The 24,755-nt window shown below is 39.7% G+C and overlaps 1 protein-coding gene across 1 annotated transcript; it reads right to left on the bottom strand.

Moving 5' to 3' along the window:
* Window positions 1-824: 824 nt before the first annotated feature.
* LOC139445082 (leucine-rich repeat and guanylate kinase domain-containing protein-like) lies at window positions 825-24,696 on the bottom strand. Its single transcript, XM_071226165.1, has 16 exons — window positions 24,382-24,696; window positions 20,981-21,088; window positions 18,722-18,803; window positions 16,197-16,379; window positions 15,433-15,557; window positions 15,076-15,129; window positions 14,024-14,113; window positions 13,531-13,698; window positions 12,946-13,052; window positions 12,336-12,455; window positions 11,167-11,263; window positions 9,523-9,636; window positions 7,786-7,987; window positions 6,056-6,318; window positions 4,361-4,449; window positions 825-2,109 (listed from the first exon to the last, which is right to left on the bottom strand). The coding sequence occupies exons 1-16, from the start codon at window positions 24,598-24,600 to the stop codon at window positions 1,674-1,676; spliced, it is 2,457 nt and encodes an 818-aa protein (XP_071082266.1). The 5' UTR covers window positions 24,601-24,696; the 3' UTR covers window positions 825-1,673.
* Window positions 24,697-24,755: the final 59 nt, after the last annotated feature.

Below are 24,755 nucleotides of genomic sequence, written 5' to 3'. Positions count from 1 at the left end.
TTACTAGATCTTGTGTGTTGGATTTAGTCATAAGTGATAGTTGCCAACAGAATTTCAGAATAAGGCAATTCAGTTTATGTTCAAATGATTGAGTTAGTATGGTTTATAGTTAGGTTTAATGGAATGTTTAGTGCAATACATGTATCATGATGTGTCTGCTTAATGTGGGAGGAGACCCGTCAAGATCCGGGCTAGAATAGGTCTTCAGCAACCCATGCTTGCCATAAAAGGTGACTATGCTTGTCGTAAGAGGTGACTAACTGGATCAGGTGGTCAGGCTCACTGATGCATGTCATCGATCCCAATTGCGTGGATTGATGCTCATGATGTTGATCACTGGATTGTCTGGTCCAGACTGGATTATTTACAGACCGCAGTCATATAGCTGGAATATTGCTGAGTGCGGCGTTAAACAACAAACCAACAAATGTGGGAGGAAAGCTTTTACCATTGTTTACTGATGCAGGTACCGGTTGTTTACAAATTTGGCCAAACTCACCTGCTTGGGTATGGTGCTGACAAACCAAGGATCATTATCAGGATGTATCTGGGATTTCAATTCAAAATCATTGTATTCTGGAACGCCACTCAGACACAGTATACTGACTCTGAGCCCACCAGTCCTTGTTTTAGCCCCTTAATGCCGAGCGCCACACAGGGTAACAACGAGTACCATCTTTTAACGTCATTTGGTATGACACTTGATGATGGTGATGATGATAATGATGATGATGTCGCATGCTATATGCATGTTTACAAAAACGAAATAATTCTTCAAAGTATACATTTAATAATTTCACATTCCAAAATCACAATATGCACATTACATATATTATTTACAATACAAGCAAAGCATCGCAGAACAGTGGATCATACAAAACATGAATCATATGAAAAGATCTATCATCTACCCTTCTATATACACTTAGAGGTGTCATTTACACCCAAGCATGGTCATGATGGTTACACATGGGTGCATGTAACACAACATGTCAATGATGTGGAAATTAACTAAATTGCAGTTCGCAGTTATAGATAAATGAAATCTGAATTAAGTCCTATAGCATGGTTCTCAGCTGTCAATATCTGAAACTTTACACATTAATTTGGAATAAATTTATAATATTTCAACATGTAACCACTTATTTTATGACAAGAGTGAGTGAGTATTGTTTTACGCCGCTTTTAGCAATATTCCAGCAATATCACGGCTGGGGACACCAGAAATGGGCTTCACACATTGTACCCATGTCAGGAATCGAACCCAGGTCTTCGGCGTGACAAGCGAACGCTTTAACCACATGGCTACCCGCCTGCCCCTTTTATGACAAGAAACAATTAGGAACATATATTAAGTTAACTGACGGTAGATATACAGATCATAGAGCAACTCATCAAGATTTCAATACAGTGGTATGGATCATGGTTGACATCGGAAACTTAACTTAAAACAACTTCAATAAGTTTCATACTTTAAAAATTTCGATAATATTTTGAAAGACAATCTGACGGAAATTCACATGATGAGACATTAACAGGATTTGGGCTTTATTTTTCATTTCCAGTTATCAGAGATCAAGTAATCATAATTCCAATTTCTTAATCAAATCAATATATGATCGATCATGTTTTTTATATAAATCACAGACAAGCTTGAGTACTTAAACATGTTGCTATGACACAGGAACTGTTTGTGTTTGGTTGATGGGTGGCAAGATTTTATGTCGGTCTGACCCCGGTCTGTTGCGTGAGTCGGGTCGTGGTGCGGAGGGTGGTCGTGGAGCAGGGAGCTCAGTGTTGGAGGCAGATTTATATCCCTGCTCAGAAATCAGTTCGAGTGGGTTAACAGTTTCCGTAGGCAGGAGGCCCTTAGCAGCATTGTTTTGACTGGGTGGGGTGCTGCCTCTTTGTAGCTCTGTTGCAGAGTCTAAGTCCGAGAGCCCTGAGCCGGAACTTGCATCATCAGTGCTGGAGTCAGGTGATGCAGGTGGAAGGGCGCCGCTGTTGCCCACGTTGATGCTGTTGACGGGGGCGGAGAAGGCCCGAGGGTCCATCTCATCACCCAGACCTACCTGGTCGTCCACAGCTTGAGGGGCTGTCTTGGGATATCTGTACAACAGGGAATGGAGTGGATGAGTTCAAACATACCTCAAACATGGGAAATGGGAAAAAGTCAGACCACTGGGTACTTCGTCTGACTAGTGTTTCATACATTTGCAAGTACCGTACTCGACATAATAAGCGCCCAGGGCGCTCTCAAAATTAGAAATAGGGGGGTCTTATTGGAATATTATTTTGGTGGAAAAAACAGTTGAATGATAAATTTCGTGGTTTATGCTGACAGCCTGAAATGTTTATATACGACAGATATATTTTTCCAGAATTAAGGGTGCATATATCACATGAGTGCGTATTATACATGAATAAATAAGTCTTGTGTACATTGATCAATCGGAAGGGGTGCTAATTGGGATTGTTCCCTTGCCAATATATTAGCAAATATCGCCGTGGGCGCTTATTAGCATGATTGGAGCGGTGCGCTTATTACATTGAATACGGTAATAGTATTGTTAAACAACTGCTAGGTGACAGAAATAATCCATGAAGAAATGTTTTGTGTGGGTTGTGCGAAACCCCATCTGTACCCATGTATGGTTTACCCGATTACAGAGCTCCAGATTACTTTTTGAACAATTGAGTTTTTACTCGAGGGTTTCGTTTTTAATTGGGTTATTACATTTTTCATGGGGCAACCAATATTCATCATCTTTGTCATCACTCTATAGGGTTTTTCCCCAAATTAGTGAACATTTTAAGATTTAAAAAAAAATTAAATAATGTTTTAGATATATATCTGTTCCAATTATATTGGATAGTAAATTAGCTCGTAATTGAGTTTCGGAAATTAGCTCCTTTGTGCGCATGCTGAAAAAGCTTCATTTGGCATTTAGACGTGCTGATTTTATGCAGTTGAGTTTTTCGTTTAATGCATGCGACTCTGTGTGCAACTTAATTGAAAGTAATTGGGTTTTGAATTTTTTTTTTTGGGGGGGGGGTATTTTACGCAAATACACTGCTTACCTCTAGCTCTGCAATTAAATACAAAGTTACCAGAGATGTATAAAGGGTTTATATAAAAAGTGCCAGGTCTGTAAACGTTCACATAAAAAGTACCACACGTACAAGGGATGCTTGTCCCAGTGCCACCCTCTGGATCTGTGTATGCATTATGTGTGTTTTTGCTTGCTCAATACAAGCAAAGGGTAACATGTTGCTTACAGCACAGACAAATACCGCCATTCAGCATGAAACATCAGTGCAACTCATGGTCTGTAAATGTGATCCATGTGATCCATTGGACAAGAGTGAGTGAGTGAGTATGATTTTACGCCGCTTTTAGCAATATTCCTGCAATATCACGGCGGGGGACACCAGAATTGGGCTTCACACATTGTACCCATGTCGGGAATTGAACCCGGGTCTTCGGCTCGACGAGCGAACGCTTTAACCACTAGGCTACCCAACCAACCCCATTGAACAAGAACCTCAACCTGAACTAAATAATTCTTAAGAGGACAAAGTCATCAATATCCCCCAAAATGGTAAATACTTGTCGTGAATATGTCAACTAGTAATTTTTGGGAAAATATCATTTGTATTTTGCTGCCACTGGAACTCGAAAAATAAATTTTTAAAAATCCCAAACTATCAAAAGACACCAATCACAACTAGACCTATCTGTTATGCCAAGTTTGTTAAAAAAAAATATTGTATGTTTTTCAATATCTGCTCTGGAAATAAGCACTACCAACATTTTCAGCCTCAGTCAAAACTCGCAAAATAATTTTGTCGAAAGCCTTAAAACTATCAAAAGGCACCAGTTCACCACTAGACCCATCTATGGACCAAGTTATATGAAGAAATCAGTTATGGTTTTCAAAATATGCACAAAGAAATGAGCATTACAACCATTTCCAACATCAGTCAAAGTCGTTGACATGGATACCGGTACAGTAAATACTTTTGTCGAAAACCCCAAACTATCTAAAAGGCACCAGTTCACCATTAGACTTATCTCTGTGCCAAGTGAGGTGAAGAAATATTGTAGAGTTTTCAAGATCTGCGCCGGAAAGTACATCTTGCACATATTGATAGTGTCCATTTAATATCCTCTGCAAAATTTGTTGAAGGGATAACATACTGGCACACGATTTTTCACTCTTTTAGTAAGCTGATTAATAAATCCAGCACACATTACCTTCTGACTACACTATCTCAACAGTAAGTGAAACTACAAGACATCAAGTCCCCCATCAGAATCATAACAGTATATTTGAATGTCAATTTGTTTTGTACGTACCCAGTAAGCAGCTGTTCATACAGGGGTGGCACATAGCCCGCCACTACCCCCTTAGCTGCACTGTGTCTCCTCCGCAGTGACTCCTCCTCCTGAAACACACAAGGGAGTGCGAGAGTGAGAGCTGTGATGAAATCACATTAGTCTGGACCCCGTTAATCAGGACACTGTTAGTCTGGAAACAGTTAATCAGGTAACAGTTCTACTGGACCCTGTTAGGACCTTAATCATCAGGAAACGGTTAGTATGGACCCCGTTAGGTCACTGTTCATCAGGAAATGGTTGGTCTGGACCCTGTTCATCAGGAAAAGTTAGTCTGGACCCTGTTAGGACCCTGTTCATCGAGTAACAGTTAGTCTGGACCCCGTTAGGAACCTGTTCATCAGGAAAAGTTAGCCTGGACCCTGTTAGGACCCTGTTCATCAAGTAACAGTTAGTCTGGACCCTGTTAGGAACCTGTTCATCAGGAAGCAGTCTGGACCCTGTTAGGACCCTGTTCATGAAGTAACAGTTAGTCTGGACCCTGTTAGGATCGTCTTCATCAGGAAGCAGTCTGGACCCTGTTCATCAGGAAACAGTTAGTTTTGACCCCGCTAGGACCCTGTTCATCAGGAAACAGTTAGTTTTGACCCCGCTAGGACCCTGTTCATCAGGAAACATTTAGTTTTGACCCGGCTAGGACCCTGTTCATCAGGAAACAGTTAGTTTTGACCCCGCTAGGACCCTGTTCACCAGGAAACAGTTCGTTTTGACCCTGTTAGGACCCTGTTCATCAAGAACTGTAAATCTTGACCCCGTTAGTCTAGAAACAGTTACTTTTATCACTGCCAATATACAGTCAAGTCCCGTTAATCCGACATAGATGGTTGCATATGATTATGTCGGATTAACAAGTGTGTCGGATAAACCAAATTAAGTAGTATCAACATTCGTGATCGTAAATCGGACAACTACACGACAGATATAAGGATTCAAACACGTAATACAAAATATAAAATAAATATTCATATTGTTATGTTACATTGTTGGAGGAATATGTTTTCTAATCATGAAACCTCTAAGGTTTAACACAAAACAACTGTTACTGACTGTATGACTGATTCAAATACTTTAAAAAGCATAGTCTGGAATGGAAGTCGCAACTTTGAAACTGGTACCTAAAGCTTAAGAAAGCTGGTTTCTAAGTGGCTAACGTCGACTTCCTGTTGGTCATTTCATTGGTAGGTCATAGTTTACGAAAGGTTGTTCTGACGTGACCTGTAATGGGATGTCCTCGTGAAGAGCGAGAATTTGTATCTGATTTTGATAAGATGGAGGTAATCTAAGCATGTGATTTATCCTGTTTTTCTTTTTATTCAAAGCATTAATTGTTTATTGTTAAGCAAGTTTAATATTGTTGTTGTAATATGCAGCTACCAGCCGACTCGTCTCGCATCAAAACACTTGCTGTGTACTTGCGGGCAGATGACCACAGAGTACGCTGATAACTGTGTCGGATTAACGAGACTGATTAATGAGTGATTTCGGTAATTCGTTGCAAATTAGGTGTGTCAGAGTTGGAGTGCGAGACTGTCGGATTAACGGGTCTAAATAGCACTGATTTAATCGATTCCCATCATTAGTGTCGGATAAATCCAATTGTTTGATTAACGAGTGTCGGCATAACGAGACTTGACTGTATATCTCTTTCAAACTCACCACTATCCCTCTTCCTGTTGTAGCAGGGGAGGTAACTTTGCCTCTGGTCTGTGACATGCTGTCGGGAAGGCTTGGTTTCGACCAGGTGCGTGCCCCCATCATTGCGGCAGCAGCAGCACCTGGGAGAGGGTACATATCCGTCTCGCCATGGGCCTCCTCATAGTTGTTGATGGGGTCCTTCATCATGTTGGGCGACATGGAGCCAATGCCCAGGTAGTCCATCACCAGATGACGCAGGCGACGGTAGCCATCTTGGATGTCATCTGGAGACAAGAGTTGCAGTAAGTCCGCAATTCAACTTAAGGGAGAAAGATAATCCACCTATGAGGCAAATCAGCTGTTGCTTGTGGATGTCAATTGAAACAGAGCTCCAGGTAAGCTGTGTATCTGCGTAAAATACGCATCAGAAATGCAGAAATACGCAGTAAAATAAAATCCAAGCGTATCAAATACCCAACAAACATTACAGATTCGCTACAAATATAAAACTTGTGTGTATCATCAAACTATTGTGAAGTAACCCTGCGTATTCGATTAGCAAATCCGCAACTTATTTTGGAATTATAAACGGGCATTCCATCAACCTTGCCAAACTCCACGATGACAGTTACATCACTAGATGAATAGTGTTTTTAAATATTTAACTTAAATACGCACATGTGTAAAAACTAGTGGGTAACAGAAATTTGAATACCCAGATAGAATTACTGATACCCAATAATTTTTAAATGCATGGGTAAAATACCAACAAGACCAAAAGCTTATCTGGAGCTCTGAGAAAGTAATAATCTGTAGGCTGAACATATTATGGTTTGTCTGGCATGAGTGAGTGTCTTGGGTTTTACGCCACCCTCAGCAACATTCCAGTATTGTCATTGTTGGCCCAGAAATGGGCCTCTCATGTTGTACTCGTGGGGAATCGAACCCGGGCCTTCGTGTGATGATTAGAAACTTTAACCACCCCTTTGTGGATGTTAGAAATTAAGGGCTATCTACCCTAAATATAATGCCAGTCCACCAACTAACCTCAACAATGGATTACACAAGATTCAGCAAATGGATCTTGTTAATTAGGTTTCATCTTGAACTTTTTAATCTAAATGATTGGTTGGTTGGTTGGTTTGTTGTTTAACGCCACACTCAGCAATATTCCAGCTATATGACGGCGGTCTGTAAATAATCGAGTCTGGACCAGACAATCCAGTGATTAATATCATGAGCATCGATCCACGCAATTGGGATCGATGACATGCATCAACCAAACGTAAGGATAAGATATTATGGATAAATGGAAATGATGACAAGTACAGAGAGGATTGATGCATACCCTTGATGTATATCTAGTTGTCAAGTATTTCAAGCTAGTGGGCTCGCATGTAGGTTTATAGATGCCAAATCTCAGACAGGCCAAAAAACCGAATGATATTGCAAACCATATATCAAGACATGTAGTGTGCAATGCATCCATTGAAACAAGAGTAGTTTGATACACATCAAATCATGCACCACATCTCCAGCAATGGCCCTGACAAGAACCTGCGTTAGAGTGAGTGAGTGAGTGAGTATGGCTTTAAATTGCTTTTGGGAATATTCCAGCAGTCGGACACCAGAAATGGGCTTCACACATTGTAACCATGTGGGGAAAGGAACCCTGGCCTTCGGTGGGACGAGTGAACGCTTTAACCACTAGGCTACCCCACCCCCACCTGACCAGACCAGTGCTCACTTACCACTGTTGATCAGCATGTCAAAGAAGCCTGGGTGTTCCTGGTTGTAGTCCTTGTACATCTCGGCTCTCTTCAGAGTGTCCTTGATCTGCTGCTCAGAGTACATGCCCCTCTCTCGGAGTCGGCGCTCGTGAGCCTCATGGTTCAGTGGAAGGATCAGCACGTACCTCGGCTCAAAGTAAGTGTTCTTCAGCGACAGTACCCCCTGTAGGCAACATTCCAAGATAACTCATCCCTCCCATTACAAGAAATTATCTCTAAATGTTAGAATAGTTTGCAGTTCAGTTGCTAGAAGTAACATAATGGCAATGACAGGGTAGGGTTGATAACAAACCACAGGTTGCCTGAAGTCAGTTATTGATGGTCTCTTTCATCCTTTCATTTTAAAACAAATGATTATATGATTATTTTATTCCTCGACACCAGCATTTTGTTACCTATTAGTTAGAATTTATGAATAAATTGTTTATAAGGATACCACTGAACCTGAAAAAATGAAAAGAGAAAGCAAAATATATCTAAAAAGGACTATTTTTCAAAAGAACACTGGCTTATGTGTTCCCCACAAAAAGGTCAACTGCAAGACAATAGTTTAAGTTAGTCTGTCTGTCTGTCTGTCTGTCTGTCTGTCTGTCTGTCTGTTTGTTTGTTTGTTTGTTTGTTTGTTTGTTATTTAACGCCGCACTTAGCAATATTCCAGCTGTATGATTGACCAGACAATCCAGTGATGGACATCATGAGCATCAATCCACGCAATTGGGATACGATGACATGCATCAACCAAATCAGCGAGGCTGACCACCTGATCCTGTTAGTCGCCTTTTACTGCAAGCATGGGTTGTTGAAGACCTACTCTTGCCCGGATCTTCACAGGTCCCAATAGTTCAAGAGATGAGACACATACTGAACACAGTGCAGTGTATTCAGATAACAAAATAAACTGAAATGTCTGCAGTAGAGCTGGGACGGGTAACTCGGGTACCCGGGTCGGGTGGGTCCTGAGTAGGACCCGGGTACCCACAGAACTACCCAGACCTGTGGTTAGTCACGTGATACATGCATATTGTTTAATGACAAAAATTATCCAAAACTCTATGTTTACACTATAAGTCACTAATGTTCCCATTTCTTTCTGACAATACACCCATTCCTTCTGACTTTTATATGTTTGAATAAAGATAAAACTTCATGCAGTAAACTTCAGTGTATGCATGACCAGATCGCTTTACACGTGTATATAAATACATTTTCCTGGGGCTCCGGTCAAACTTTTCCAAATCGTACAGTTTGTACCTATCTCTAAATATCTACAGAGGGTACCCGGGTAGGGTTGGGTAATAGGGTGTTGGGTACCCGGGAAGTTAATTTGGACTTGTTCCAGCCCTAGTCTGCAGGAAATATATTCTTCTCAGTGAATCCCCTGATGGAAGATCAGTCTCTGTTAAAATATGTCTTTTCTTAAATGCCTTTAATGGACAAGAAAGTAACTATGAAAGGTACGGTATATGACCGCGGATGGTCGTGGCAACTTCCAAACTTTCGGGAAGTTGTGATCTATCGGACCGTCATTCAGGCGATGTTTCTGACAGATCACGATCTGTAAAATACTATCATGAAAGTGTATCCCGTGGATAAGCCGACCCCTTTCTACAGAATTTTATTTCTGGTCCTCAAAATTCGGCTTATATGCGGTCATATACGGTACTTACTTCAGATGTATGCTATCTTATCATGACTTACCTCCAGCTCCATTTGGACCACACAAGCCAGCCCCTCCCTGGCCACGCCCTCTACAGACTCCATCTGGAGACCATACCAGTCACTGTGGTATTCGTTGGACTGGATGAACTGACCCTAGGTCAAGCAGAAGGGGTTCATGTACATATTCATTCACACTGAAGCAATGCCGTGTATCAGTGAGTTTGGTTGATAGTCACTTTGAACAATATTTCAGTTTTGAGTGAGCAGTGTTCCCGCTGGCTTTTGAAACTGCCAGTCCACAACTCTAAAAATTACCTTTTTTTTGTCAGTCCTAACTTTAAAAAAATTCAAAAACGAATGAAAATTATTTGGTTTTAATTCTTTCAACATCTTGTTCAGTGCAAAGATGTCATCTCTGATGTAACTTAGACCTATAGGTCATTCACTCAAGCTTCAGTCACAATTTTCTCTATTTTTGATATTTCCAGACGAACTCGCTACAAATGGATATTTAACCCAGAAATAGACATGGGGAAACCCTGATGGTAACAAGACAAGCTGACTTTCTTAAAAAAAATGTACTTCTATGAATATCACCAATGTTTTGTTCAACAGGATTTATTAGGTACTTCATTTGCCGGTCCACAGGGACTGGCAGACACATGAATTACCGGTCCAAGCCTAATTTTACCGCTAAAAAAACTGGTAATTACCAGTAAACGGGAAGGCTGGTGAGTTTGGTTGAAAGTCACTTTGAACAATATTTCAGTTTTAGGCCTATCGCAGCGTGTTTATTTGATGTGGGATGCATATGGCTAAGGGGCACATCCATGATTTTGAAAAATTGGGAGGGGTCACAAAATGACTTGACCGAGGGCGCAGCTGACACGTAAGGTGTCAGTGTCTAAAGCAAAATGAGGGCCTGGAACCCATGATCACAGAAGCCATGAGGGACCAGAGCTCCAGATAACTTTTTGATTTTGAGCAATTGAATTTTTACTCGAAGGTTTGTACTTTAATTGGGTTATTGCATTTTTCATTAGGTAACAAATATTTTTTCACTCATCTATTCATCACTCTTTTGGTTTTTTCTCAAAATGAGTATGCATTTTGAGATTTAAAAAAAATGAAATAATGGTTTAGGTGTACATAACAGTTCTAACCATAGGCTTGACTGAGAAAGTAAATTAGCTTGTAATTGTGTTTGAGAAATTAGCTCCGATGTATGCATGCTGAAAAAGGTCCATTGGGTATTTGCGCATGCTGTTTTGGAACAATTGAGTTTTCCATTTAATGCATGCGTTTCTGTATGCAAGTTAATTGAAAGCAATTGTGTTTTGAATAGTTTTGAGGGGGCACGGGTGGCTCAGTTGTCTAAGGCGCCGCGATTCGCTGTGCAGAGTTGCGTCTCATGGGCACGCCAGAAACCTATAATTGTTGGTTCGAATCCCGGTTTGCTCCGATTATGTTTCTAGGTTTGTCAGCACCATACCCATGCTCGTGGGTTTCACCGAAGTGGTAAACGTCTGAGGCCTGCATCACTTCGGGCTTTCCTCCCACATTAAGCTGACACGCCGTGATATAACTGGAATACTGTTAAAAGCGGCGTTAAGCCAAACTCACTCACTTCTATGACAGGCATTTGTTGACAAAACAAGCAGAGTGAATTACAAAGTGCCTTACCATTTTGATGTCTATCTCAAACTTTTCAATGGAGACAAAGTTGTAGTCTTTCTCATGGACTTCATCAGCGTAGGGCTTCCTTGTTGTGTCTGGCATGCTGTCAACAGAGGGGCTTGAAGTGAGTCGGTCATGGATACACAGTACATTAAAGTGTTTGTTTGTTGTGTAACGCCACACGCAGCAATATTCCTGCTATATGATGGCAGTCCGTAAATAATCATGTCTTGGACAGACAATCCAGTGATTGACATCATGAGATGCACAAACCAAATCAGCAAGTCTGACCACCCGATCCCATTACTGGTAATCGCCTCTTACAAGCATAGTCGTCTTTTACGGCAAACAAGGGTTGCTGAAGACCTATTCTACCCCAGATCTTCACAGGTGGAACAACACCGTGCGAAACACAAGCCAACTGATATAGGAGACACAGTTTATTCAAACACCGGGATCCACTTGATGAAGCAATGCTTCCCCAAAACAATATTACCATGAGGCCAGTCAGTGATTATTTATGAACCCAACCTATATTAGATTGTAATACTAATCCTCATCTGACCACCTAATCCCGTAAGTGAGAGAAAGAGAGAGAGTGAGAGTGAGTGAGTGAGAAAATGTGAGAGAGTGAGTGAGTGAGTGAGAGAGAGTGTGAGTAAGTGAGTGAGAGAAAAAGAGAGAGAGTTTGAGAGAGAGTGAGTAAGTGAGTGAGAGAAAAAGAGAGTGAGTGAGAGTGTGAGTGAGTGAGTGAGTGAGTGAGTGAGAGTGATCATAACTGATGGGGTTAGGATACATTTGATGATCAAGTATGTTCAGAGGTAAAACTAATGATGGTCACATGCTCGGTTCTTGGATCAATAACACAACTTTGAGCTCAACAACGCCAACCCAAAATCCTTCTCGTTGTCTCCAACCCAATAAGTACAAAGTTGCATGATTGAAAACATATGTACACAGATTTGAAGGCAGGTGTTTTAGCATTATGGCAGAGTTGTTAATGTGGTATGTTCCGAATTGGAGGTCTAGCAGGAAAGCACTGTGGAAGAGCCTCTATAGCTCTGTGCAGCAACAAGTCAATACCAAACTTGTTTTCATGAAGCAGCCCAGAGATTACTGTAGCAAAAACACACCCTGCAAGACTATATTTTATGTTTGATCTATTTAGTACTTACCCATAACCAAAGTAATCAGAAAATTCTTCCGTAAGTTTGAGAGCAAGGTCCTTCTTCCCTGAACCCTGAGGACCCACCAGGACCAGCATAGGGTAAACAGTCTCAATGTTTGGTAAAGTACTGCAAATAGAAAATTACCTGTTGGACAACACTCTTTAATTTTTTGGTACACATTTGAACGACGAGAGCCCAAATCCTCAATCAGGAAATAAAACAAAAATAGTTACATTTTATTATTATTTACCCGATCTCTATCTTTGTTGGATGGGTTTCAGCAAAATAAAAAGACCACCACCTTCTCTGACAGATGTAAATATACATATGGATTACTGACAAAATATTAAAGATCCTGTGCTTTAATCAGAATTAATATTTCACTCAAAACTGTCCCCCAGACAACTTCATGCCAAATTAAAACAATTGAACTTCACAATTTCTTTTCAAACTTTTTTTCTAATCTATCAAAGATAGTTGGTTTGCCAAATGTCTGTAAACCAGGTAGGAATCAATTGTAGATAATTATTGGATTGTTAAAAATGGTAAAACATGTAAAAGGTTTGACAAAGTGTCACATTTTCTTTGTCTTTTCTTTTTGAGAAGCTCGACAAACCTGTCCCACACTCTGCTTGGCTGCAGGAAGTTGTAGACCACATGCATCATGTGATCTCCGGCTGCCACGACCTCTGGCGGAGGGTCAAACATGTTCTTGGCTGCAACCTGTGGACATAGTCAAACACTTAGTGAACCACGGAGTCTGAACAAACCAGTGATTGATATAGTGACGACCCATGCCATTAGTGTACAATGACAAGTCATCAACCAAATCACTGAGCCTGACCCCCAATCCATTTAGCTGCCTCTTACATCCAGCGTAGGTTGCTGGGAACCTATTCTAACCCTGATCCCCCACACAGTTTAATGACATGAGATAGAATAGGTCTTCAGGAGCCCATGCTTGCCGTAAAAGGCAACTATTCTTGTCGTAAGAGGCGATTAATGGGATCGGGTGGTCAGGTTGATGCATGTCATCGATCCCAATTGCGTGGATCAATGCTCATGATATTAATCACTGGATTGTCTGGTACAGACTCGATTACTTACAGACCGCCGTCATATAGCTGGAATATTGCTGAGTGCAGCGTTAAACAACAAACAACCTAATGACACAGACTGTACATGGGAGGGGTGAACGTACCTTCTCCTCCACTTCAACCCTCATCCTGTCGAGGTCGGTAAGACTCTGGAGCCTGAAGAGGATGGAGAGTCGGTAGTCAGGCAACTCTTGTACCGGGTTCTGCAGCAGGTTCAGTTGTCGCAACATCCTCAACTTCATCAAGTACTTCATCTCACTGATGTCGATCACCTGACAAGTTACACATACATGTACGAACATAGCATACACACAGATAAAAGATACAAATATAAAATTCATATTTTCATAAACTAAGCATTAATCGGAATTTCAATACACAACATTGATGAATTCATAAATTGCACTCGAATCCCTTAGCAGAATATTTTTTGGAAAATGAAAGGGAAATTGAATTGTTTTATAATTCAAAAGTATATGGAGAGCATTTTTTGTAAAAGGAATTGATTGAACAAGTGTTTAAAGGAATCATTTATTTAGTTAGTTTATCTATACAGTGGGAGTTTAGATAAATCAAGGTAGCAGAGACCATACAAACCTCATTGTTTTCCAGGTCAATGTACTCTAACATGTCGTGACCTTCCAGACCAGACAGACTGCGGATCTTGTTCCCGGACAGGTTCAGGTGCTACAATCAAACAATCAAACACGCGTGTACTCTTCCATGACTTGCACAGGTCCTCCCTGGATGCCTAAACCACAGGGGTAAGATAACAGGAGCTCTATCACACCCCTTTTGTTTGTTTGTTGTTTAACGCTGCACTCAGCAATATTCCAGCTATATGACCGCAGTCTGTAAATGATCGAGTCTGGACCAGACAATCCAGTGATTGACACCATGAGCATCGATCCATGCAATTGGAATACGATGACATGGATCAACCAAGTCAGCGAGCCTGACCACCCGATCCCGTTAGTCGCCTCTTACGACAAGCATTGTCTCCTTTTATGGCAAGAATGAGTTGCTGAAGACCTATTCTACCCCAGATCTTCACGGGTTGGTCCATTGTTCAGCTGGGTTTTGACGACCCCCCCTATTAAACCGTATGACATCACTCAACTGGTCATTGGGAGTTGTCTCCCTTGATTTCTCTTAGACTAATGCTTTCACCATGATCACCAAGGACATATTAGCACTGCTATGAGCTTTATGTTATTGGAGTGTTGGTCTGACATTGGGTATAGTATAAAAATGAACAATAACTAAAAATTGTAGTGCACATGGTCAGGACACAGTTCAGAAATTAAGCTTAATGCTGGTAGGAAAGAGGCATCAAAATGACTTTAGTATATAGTTTTATTAAGATTGGACAGAGGCTTCCTGTGTGTAGCTATACTGAATAACATCATGCTTCATGTAAATTCACATATCTCGCCAAACGTATGCATTTGAACAAACATCAAAACAAGTTTCCCTGATGCCAAATGCCCAAATCCTTTCCCCAAATTTGATACCTCTTGAAGGAAAGAGGTATTAAAACGACATTAGGATATAACTTTATAAAGATTGGCAGGCGCAAGAGGACAAGTTAACAATGAGTTTTTAACCATTGTATGAACATAACTATTTTCCTTCCAACATATACTTACCCTTAGGTATGTGAGAGATTCTATATTCTCAATCCTTGTTAAGGAGTTGTGACACTGTAATAAAAAAAATGGAAAAATGCTGAAACCTTTCATCATATCATTTCCAACAACAGCATACCATATCACATATTATACATATAGGTATATGTTCACACAAACAAACAAAATTGTGTGAAGCATTAAAGTGAGTGAGTTAGTATGGTTCCAGCAATATCACGGTGGGGGACACCAGAAATGGGCTTTCACACATTGTATCCATGTCGGGAATCAAACCCAGGTCTTCTGCGTGACGAGCGAACACTTTAACCACTAGGCTACCCGACCGCCCCTGAAGCATTAAAGAAAATTAACACTTACCATATTTAGATGCTGAATAGGCAAGCCCTCTAAACCCTGCAGGTTTTCAATCTTGTTGTGTGCCATGCTAAGAAATGAGAGTCTTTTACAGTTGTTCAATCCCTTCAGTTCATGAATCTTGTTGTCTGAAAAACAAAGGTTAGTAATTAGGGTCAGGGTTTATTATCACACCGTATTCGACGTAATAAGCGCCCAGGGTGCTCTCAAAATTAGAAATAGGGGGCTCTTATCAGAATATTATTTTGGTGGAAAAACCATAGCTCAAAGATCGTAAATTTCGTGGTTTATGCTGACAGCCTGAAATGTTTATGTACGACAGATACATTTTTCCAGAAATTCACTGCCCATTATTAAGGGTGCATATAACACACGAGTGCATATTATATGCGAATAAATAAGATTTGTGTACATTGATCAATCGGAAGGGGTGCTAATTGCGATTGTTCACTAGCCAATATGTAAGCAATTATCGCTGTGGGCGCTTATTAGAGCGGGGCGCTTATTACGTCGAATACGGTAATTAATTTTTTTTATTTATTTTTTAAACAAATTAAAAAAGATAAGTTCTATTATGAAGCCTTTAATAAACTCTGCATATGAGTAGACTCACCACAGTGTATGGCATCTAAAATGGCATCTATTCATCAAAACTGTTCATGATTTATTCGGATTCCAGTTTCTTCCTTTTTAAAGCTGCATTGACAGCAAAGTATATATTTGGTAAAAATAAGACGACAGCACAAAAGGTAATGAGCCAATCTCACTGTCAAGGTTGAGTTTCTTCAGGAAGTGGTGAGCAGAGAGGTCATCCATTTCCTCGATCTGGTTGAAGGAGAGGTCAACTAGCATCAGGTTCTTAGGAGGGGTGAAGTCCAGGACCCTGGGGATCTGGTTGTGGGAGGCGTCCAGTATCAGCAGGTGCTCCAGGTTACTCAGTGGGGACAGGTCTAGATACAGAAACATACGTGCATACATCTGATTGCTGGTTCTAGCTTAGTGTACGAGAAAATACACAAGGTAATCTTTTTTCTTTTTTGTTTGTTTGTTGTTTAACGCCGCACTCAGCAGTATTCCAGCTAGAAGACGGCGGTCTGTAAATAATCGAGTCTGGACCAGACAATCCAGTGATTGATATCATGAGCATTGATCCATGCTACTGGGATACGATGACATGCATCAACCAAGTCAGCGAGCCTGACCACCCGATCCTGTTAGTCGCCTTTTACAACAAGCATAGTCACCTTTTACGGCAAGCATGGGTTAATGAAGACCTATTCTACCCCGGAATCTTCACGGGTCCACAAGGTAATCTAAATCCCTGCATGTAAAACAATGCCTTGCAGAACAAATATACTATTTTAAAGGTAAATCAACATGTCTTGGAAGTTTTTATCTCAAATTTCAAATTTGTACTGACCAAGTTTCTAAGCATCTGTTTGTTTACCGGATTTCGCAGAAGGGGTATGGTGTAATTTTCTGTGCATAATATTCGAGTGAGTCAGTGAGTGAGTTGTGCTTATCGCCGCTTTTAACAGTATTCCAGTTATGATGTCAGCTTAATGTGTGACGAAAGCCCGAAGTGATGCAGGTCTCAGACGTTTACCACTTCAGTGAAACCCACGGGCACAGGTATGGTGCTGACAAACCAAGAAACATAATCGGGGCGAACCGGGATTCGAACCCATAATCATAGGTTTCTGGCATGCCCAAGGGACACAACTCTGCACAGCGAACCGCGGCGCCTTAGACGACTTGGCCACCCATAATATTAAAAAAAAAAAAAACTTTTTCCAAAATACTGAATCCACTAGAAGGGTTGTGCATTTTACTTGGGTGCGCACTATACTCAAGAAAATATGGTATATGTGAGACTGTTCAGTCAACCCAGTGGCAGACCTGGGTGATGGTGTGCTTGTGTTTATAACAACCATATGTACATCGGTGAACTGGTATGTGTAGATGAGTGAAATGGAAGGGAAGAAAGACACTTAAATAACTGGCAAAAACAGAATCTGTCAAATGTCATGTTAAAATGATGTTGCAGTGTCTTGGAATGTTAAAGGTTTGCTACTATAGTATTTGAACGAAGGGACTTTCTACATGTTTATCTATAAGGCTGAAATAAATAATAGTCTTGGTTCTCAGGCACTGCCCACATCATCATAAAGTTCAATGTAAATTTCGTTTTTGTTTCCATTTAAAAAAAATTGTTTGCATTGTGTTGAAGTATTAGGATTTTTATATTTTTTTGAAAATGTAAATAAAAACAAAACGTGCGGCAGATTTTATGATGATGCGAGTGGTGCCTGCGAACCAAGACTATTATTTTGTTTTAGCCTAAAACTGGGGTCATTGCGAGGATTCCTGAGTTTCATGCTCAGTTTTGAACACTGCAGTAACAATTATAGCACTCCCAACCCCAAATTAATGAACAGGTCTCAAACAATGAACCCCTTTTTTTAAGACATCCTGGATCCGCACTTGCAATAACTGTTTTCTTTGAAGAATACATTTATCCCAGCACCATATTACTCCAACCCACATAACATCTTTAGAAACATTAAATGTGGAAAACATCATCTTGAAAACAAAATTTGATATTTATTTGTCGATTGTGGTATTGTTACTTATTGATTCCGTACATCCAACCTTGTGAGTGGTAGTTTCATGCACTTTTGAACTTATTATTATTTTGACATCATTAATTATTATATATAAACAATACTGTCTGTAATATTCCAACAATACTGACTGTAATATACCAACAATACTGACTGTAATATACTAATAATACTGTCAGTAATATACCAACAATACTGTCTGTAATATACCAACAATACTGTCAGTAATATTCCAACAATACTGACTGTAATATACCAACAATACTGTCTGCAATATACCAACAATACTGACTGTAATATACCAACAATACTGTCTGCAATATACCAACAATACTGTCTGTAATATACCAACAATACAGTCTGTTAAATGTCAACAGTACTGTCTGAAAAATGTCAACAATACTGTTTGTAATATACCAACAATACTGTCAGTAATATACCAACAATACCGTCTGTAATATACCAACAATACTATCTGTAATATACCAACAATACAGTCTGTAATATACCAACAATACTGTCTGTAATATACCTACACTGGTAATGGTATTGTGTCAGTAAAGCTGCCGAGCCTGGGAAATCATGTCAACATATGTGCTTCACATTGGTTTTTATCAACTCTTCATTTTGAATCACATTGATAATTCATATGTTGTCTGTGTACTTACCTGTAATTTCGTTGTAGGGAATCTCCACTTTTTGTAAATGGACATATTCTGCCAGGATACTGATGTCTGTCAAGTTGAAGCCCTGCAACACAGATGTTAGTTTTTAAACGGAGTTTGTAGTTTGTTGTTTTGTTGTGCCATGATGCACTCAACAATACTCCATCTATATGACAGCAGTCATTAAAAAGACAAAAATGAGTCTAGACCAGACAATGCAGTGATTGCCATCATGAGCATCTATCCATGCAACTGGAATACAGTGACATGCAATCAACCAGATCACAGACATGTGAGCTGATCTGATAGACCCGTGAAGATTCCGGGGTAGAATAGGTCTTCAGCAACCCATGCTTGCCATAAAAGGTGACTATGCTTGTCGTAAAAGGCGACTAACAGGATCGGGTGGTCAGGCTCGCTGACTTGGTTGATGCATGTCATCGATCCCAATTGCGTGGATCGATGCTCATGACATTAATCACTGGATCGTCTGGTCCAGATTCGATTATTTACAGACCGCCGTCATATAGCTGGAATATTGCTGGGTGCGGTGTTAAAACAACAAACCAACCTGTGAGCTGATTAGTGATCACCCTTTCCGATAAGTCACTATTACTTTACATGAAGATTACTGGGAACCCATAGAAGTGCCCGTAAAACCCAACAGGTTGGTGTTTGCAGTAATAATGACAATAGTTATCATTACGACGGGGACAATACACCAACTGTGCAATCCTTCTACATATCATGATACTGTTCTCGCCATCAAACACATATCACGATACATGCATATGCTCTTATCTATGGTGTGCAAGCCATATTTTTCATAGACAGGATGGCCAAATGCCTGACGCACTGACCACTTACAGTTAGCAGTGTCAAGCATGGTGCAATTGATGAAAATATTTACGCTTTTAGTACTAATGTTTACCCCTAGTAAGTGTTTGGTGCAACAGTTATTAAAGAAAACATTCAAGGTCAGAAATGATATTTCTTACTTAGTGAGCAACTGTGAAAGATACTTGTATTGAGAACCTGTGAAGATCCGCAGTAGAATAGGTCTTCAGCAACCCATGCTTGCCCTAAGAGGTGACTATGATAGTTGTAAGAGGCGACTAACAGGATCGGGTGGTCTGGCTCGCTGACTTGGTTGATACATGTCATCGATCCCAATTACGTGGCTTGATGCTCATGATATCAATCACTGGATTGTCTGGTCCAGACTCGATTATTTACAGACCGCCCCCATATAGCTGGAATATTGCTGAGTGCGGCGTAAAACAACAAACAACTTGTATCGAGAAGTAGAGAATCAGTGTATCGTCCCACTACGAGGTATCATCACCATGAAATAGCTATGAGAAAGTACAAACCTTGAAAATTCAAGTCCTAAAATGAGTAAATTGAAATGCAAAGTATTCTGAATAAACATTGCTCATTATCTCATTCATATTTTTCAAACATTTTATCTCATTGGAACATGTCCTGTTTCTATGTTCTACCTGTAGCACTGAGAATTCCACTGCAGTTGCTAAATCCAACAACAGAAGATGGCATTATGATGTCGTTGCAACTTTATTTATCAATTTATTAGCCACACTTTAAGTCCCACAAAGCATTTAATTTGGTCACAAGGTGGAAATATCATAGATTTTATATGTACAGTTAATCACATTAAATGCAACAGTTTCACCATATATTCATAATTGATAAAGATATTGTTCAATGAATGAGTGAGTATGGTTTTAGGCTGCAATCCAGAAATATCACAACGGGGGACACCAGAAATGCATTCAAAGGAGAATCAAAGCCTTCTGAGTGACAAGTGAGTGAGTCAGGGTTAGTAAAATTCCTGCAGGTGAGTAAAAAATTTTCAAATTTCACTATTGTTTTAGTGAGTGAGTGAGTGAGTGAGTTGGGTTTAACACCGCTTTTAACAGTATTCCAGTTAAATTGCAGCATGTCAGCTTAATGTGGGAGGAAAGCCCGAAGTGATGCAGGTCTCAGACGTTTACCACTTCGGTGAAAACAATGAGCATGAGTATGATGGTGACAAACCTAGAAACATAATCAGGGCAAACCGGGATTCAAACCCACTGTCATAGGGTTCTGTTGAATGGCAGCGCCTTAGACGAGTGGGCCAGCCGTGCCCCTGTGTGACAAGTGAACTCTTTTACCACTACGCTTCTTCACTGACCCCATTTTTTATTGTACCAACAGAATGAGACTGTCAACAGATATGATGGCCATTTATATACTTACAGGCACTGTACAGTGTAAATACACTTGATAAGCCCCTTCTGCGGATCGACCAAGGTTGGACAAGCCACGCCCGACTGTCTCCTCGTCCAGGATACCATCAGGTGAAAGCTGAAAGAAGAAGTATGACATGTACAGTTACCCTGACAAATTTGAAAAAGATAATTGGCATAAAATTAGGATATTGTCGTACATAATTACATTTTTTATATAAACATTGCATTTCACTTCAAGATATAATCAGACTGAGCAAAGTACTTATAAAGAACAATAATTATTATTTATCAGTAGAAGTTTGAAGATTTTCAACATAGCCTTACGTCATTCGCAGACGTCAGATTGCCACATGAAACTGTACTGAAGTCATTGTTTAGATAAATCACAGTGTGTCAGCTACGTTTTGGAGGAAAGAACAATGATACCAGATAAGGCTGTTACGATTCAGTTGTGTATTCGGTGAATCGAACCGTATCCATTCATGAACTGAATTCGTTATTCATGGCCACTAGAATCGAATACTTATGAATATGCAAGCATGTGCATTTACATAAAAATACCCATAAGAACATATATGCATAGATTTCTTCAAAAGACAACACTCTTATACTATTTACTTTGACAGTATTGTGGTAACTGGGAAAAGGTATGCTTGTCGTAAGAGGCGACTAACGGGATCGGGTGGGCAGGCTCGCTGACTTGGTTGATGCATGTCATCGATCCCAATTGCTTGGATCGATGCTTATGTTGTCAATCACTGGATTGTTTGGTCCAGACTCGATTATTTACAGACCGCTGTCATATAGCTGGAATATTGCTGAGTGCGGCGCTAAACAACAAACCAAACCAAAACCAAAACATTGTCTCTTTTGAGCAGATACTGGTACCCGGATAATTGCAGTATATAAATGTATAACATATTAATAATAAACAAAACATGTCAAATAATTTATGTCGTTATTGCTTCACTGAAAATAACAAATAATATATCATCTGCTGACTTGTTATTGTATTCGTGAATTAATATTCGCATTCATTACCCTATATATTGTATTCGCCTCATAGTGTATTCATTGCAGCCCTAGTACCAGACAAACCATGGGTCATAATCAAAACAAATCTTTGAGTAACCCATGATCCTATAATCCTAGTGTAACAGTGACAAACCTTTTGAGTCCCATAACAGGATTTGACTGTGTGGTGGGATGCCTTGTTTGCATTACCAGTGAGGTTAACCTCATCAGGAAGCTGACAAGGTAAGGATGTCATCTGTGACTGCTCCGTGTCCTCCTATACTGGCATGACTATCGATTCGCGGTATTATTGTCGAGTACCCTATTTTCGAACGACACCTATTTTTGAACTGCTGTATATGATACTGATTTGTCACATTATAACGAGAGGTGTGACGTCATCAAAGCTGGTGACTTGAGAATGCATGCATTCCGCATGTCAACATTTTAGTCATGCGAAGTACCGTACATCTGTCAGAAGATTCTGTCATCATTCAGGAGTTTGCTGGCCGTGTCATGATGAAGAGGAAGTGTGAAATAGTGTAATTTGACAAATATTCATATTTTGTTCATCAGTTTCAAACTTTCAATTATTTTCTAAGTTTTAATGCCGACCTGCAAGAATTAAGTTGAGAACTGTGTGCCAAAACATGTCTGTTCATTCATGAAAACACTGCTAAAGTACCAAACCAATCAGGTCTTCGAAAATAGGTGACCTCACTGCAGCTGTAATTTACAGACGAGGCAATGGAGGTCACACCTTTTATCGAGGAGTTTTTTTCTTTCAGAATATACCTGAATTCTATGTTGAAGACATAACCTACTGGCACGAAGCAGAGTTTGAGTTTTGATTCACTCATCTCTCGAAATATCAGCAATGCCTTGTTAACTGTTAGGAAATAGGGTAGGAAACATATTTTAGAGTTTAATAATAATGCTGCACTTAATTTGTAAATCTTTCCTGCCATGTGGTTAGTGACTGTTTTTGTTGTTAGTTGCGATATTCAAATGCCGTAGTATATTTTTATATACATACTATAGATTGTCTCTGAGCAGAGGTTTAAAATGCAGTTCATTTGGACTTATATAGAAGAATTTGTTTACAGTATAGTACGATTATAACGAACTCAAAGGGACTACTAAATTTAGTGCGTTGTAACTGTAGTTCGTTATAAGCATATATATAGTATAACAACAGCAAATAGTCAGGACCAAAAAAGCAAGTTTGTTATATCTGTCAGTTCGTTATAAGCATGTTTGTTATAACCGTAGTTTACTGTAGTTAGTTTTTCTACGAATGTTTTTATGCATTGGGATACACCTGACTCGCCTAAAATTTGACCCGCCTAAAAAGATTTTGACCCGACTCGCCTAAAAAGTTGAGCGAACTACGGTCGTTTTTTGTATTTTAGAATAAGTATGTAACTATCAGAAATACATAGCTAGTAAAGCATATTTATACGCATAATGTGTCTCCAACGGCAAGGCTCAGAGCAGTACATGCAGTTATCTGACATTTTCAGAGATTGAATGATTTGCAGGTGTTGTCTATCATTTTTATATTGCTTTGGGAACATTTCTAGATTGAGTGAACGATTTCATCATGTTTCATGGCGTTGTTTTGATACAATCGGTGTCAGTCTCATTGACATCACATCACTGATTGATTAGTTTGGGCGATAAAAAATAAATACAAGTCTATTAACGTTGTTGTTTCAAGTTGAGTGGATTACCTGAGAAAACTCAAAAGAGTTCATCACGGGACTACTGTACTATGATAACAAATAGTTGTCACTTTATCATTATATCTGTGTTGACCAATCATAGGCGAGAATTCTTCGAAACTCCGGGGAAAAATACAATTGTCAGTTTAGTGAACATGTGGTGGTGCAACTGCAACGTACGTTGTGTTATCTTCAAGATATGAATTATGGATTTATTATTTGATGGATATAACGAACCCATGATGTATGTAAAGACTTTAGTGATCTTTTAATGTATGTTTTTTATGATGTAAATATGACAGAAGACAAATCTATGGATGATACGTTGTTGGTTTTTTTATTATTTCCATATTTGTGTATGAATATACTAGTAATTGTGATCATTAGGCTTAACCTAAGTTATATTTGCCAAACGCATACCGAAATATTATATATATTTTTTAGGCGAGTTGGGTCAGATATATTTTTAAGCGAGTCTGATTTTAGGCGAGTCGGGTGCAACTCTAAACATTTTGTAGATCATCCAGAAACAGAAACCTTCCGACAGATTGATGTATTTTATTTTCCCTGTTTCCATATTATTTAAAAAAGGCAGGGATTCACCCCATGGTCGTACCTGAAAGAAATGACAATTAGTCTGAAACACATAAATATTACGATGAATTCTTACTTCGACATCGTCTTCGTCGTCAGTGCCCCCAGGTCCGACTCCGATATTATCGTCAATTTCATCACCAAGCGGCTCGTATAGTAGATCTGGGTTATCGTCTAGTTTCAGAATATCTGTATCAGTGTTAATAAGATGTGTTTCTCCATTGACAACAACATATTCACCATCAACATTGGGATAATATTCCGCATCGGGGATGTTGTCAGCTAGGTCCGCCATTTTGAATGCGTGTCTATGGATACCAGCAGGCCCGCACCAAATGAAATTTTATGTGCGCTTTTTTCAACCGCATCGATTCTGCTCAGTTTCACACTGAAATGAACTTACATGGCATGGGAAACATGTTAAAAATATATAGATAGAACAAGGATAGT

Source organism: Haliotis cracherodii, unplaced genomic scaffold, assembly GCF_022045235.1.
Source record: "Haliotis cracherodii isolate W230 unplaced genomic scaffold, xgHalCrac1.p SCAF_6, whole genome shotgun sequence".
Lineage (NCBI taxonomy): Eukaryota > Metazoa > Mollusca > Gastropoda > Lepetellida > Haliotidae > Haliotis > Haliotis cracherodii.
Note: the sequence above shows the minus strand (reverse complement) of the source record. Positions and strands in the feature narration are given on the sequence as shown.

Excerpts from the sequence above, each read along its gene's own strand:
- LOC139445082 (XM_071226165.1), bottom strand. The coding sequence starts at position 24,600 with ATGGCGGACCTAGCTGACAACATCCCCGATGCGGAATATTATCCCAAT. Across the intron at positions 21,089-24,381 it reads ACGACGAAGACGATGTCGAA|CTTTCACCTGATGGTATCCT; the intron begins GTAAGAATTCAT and ends TTCTTCTTTCAG. Across the intron at positions 9,637-11,166 it reads TTGAGATAGACATCAAAATG|GGTCAGTTCATCCAGTCCAA; the intron begins GTAAGGCACTTT and ends TGCTTGACCTAG.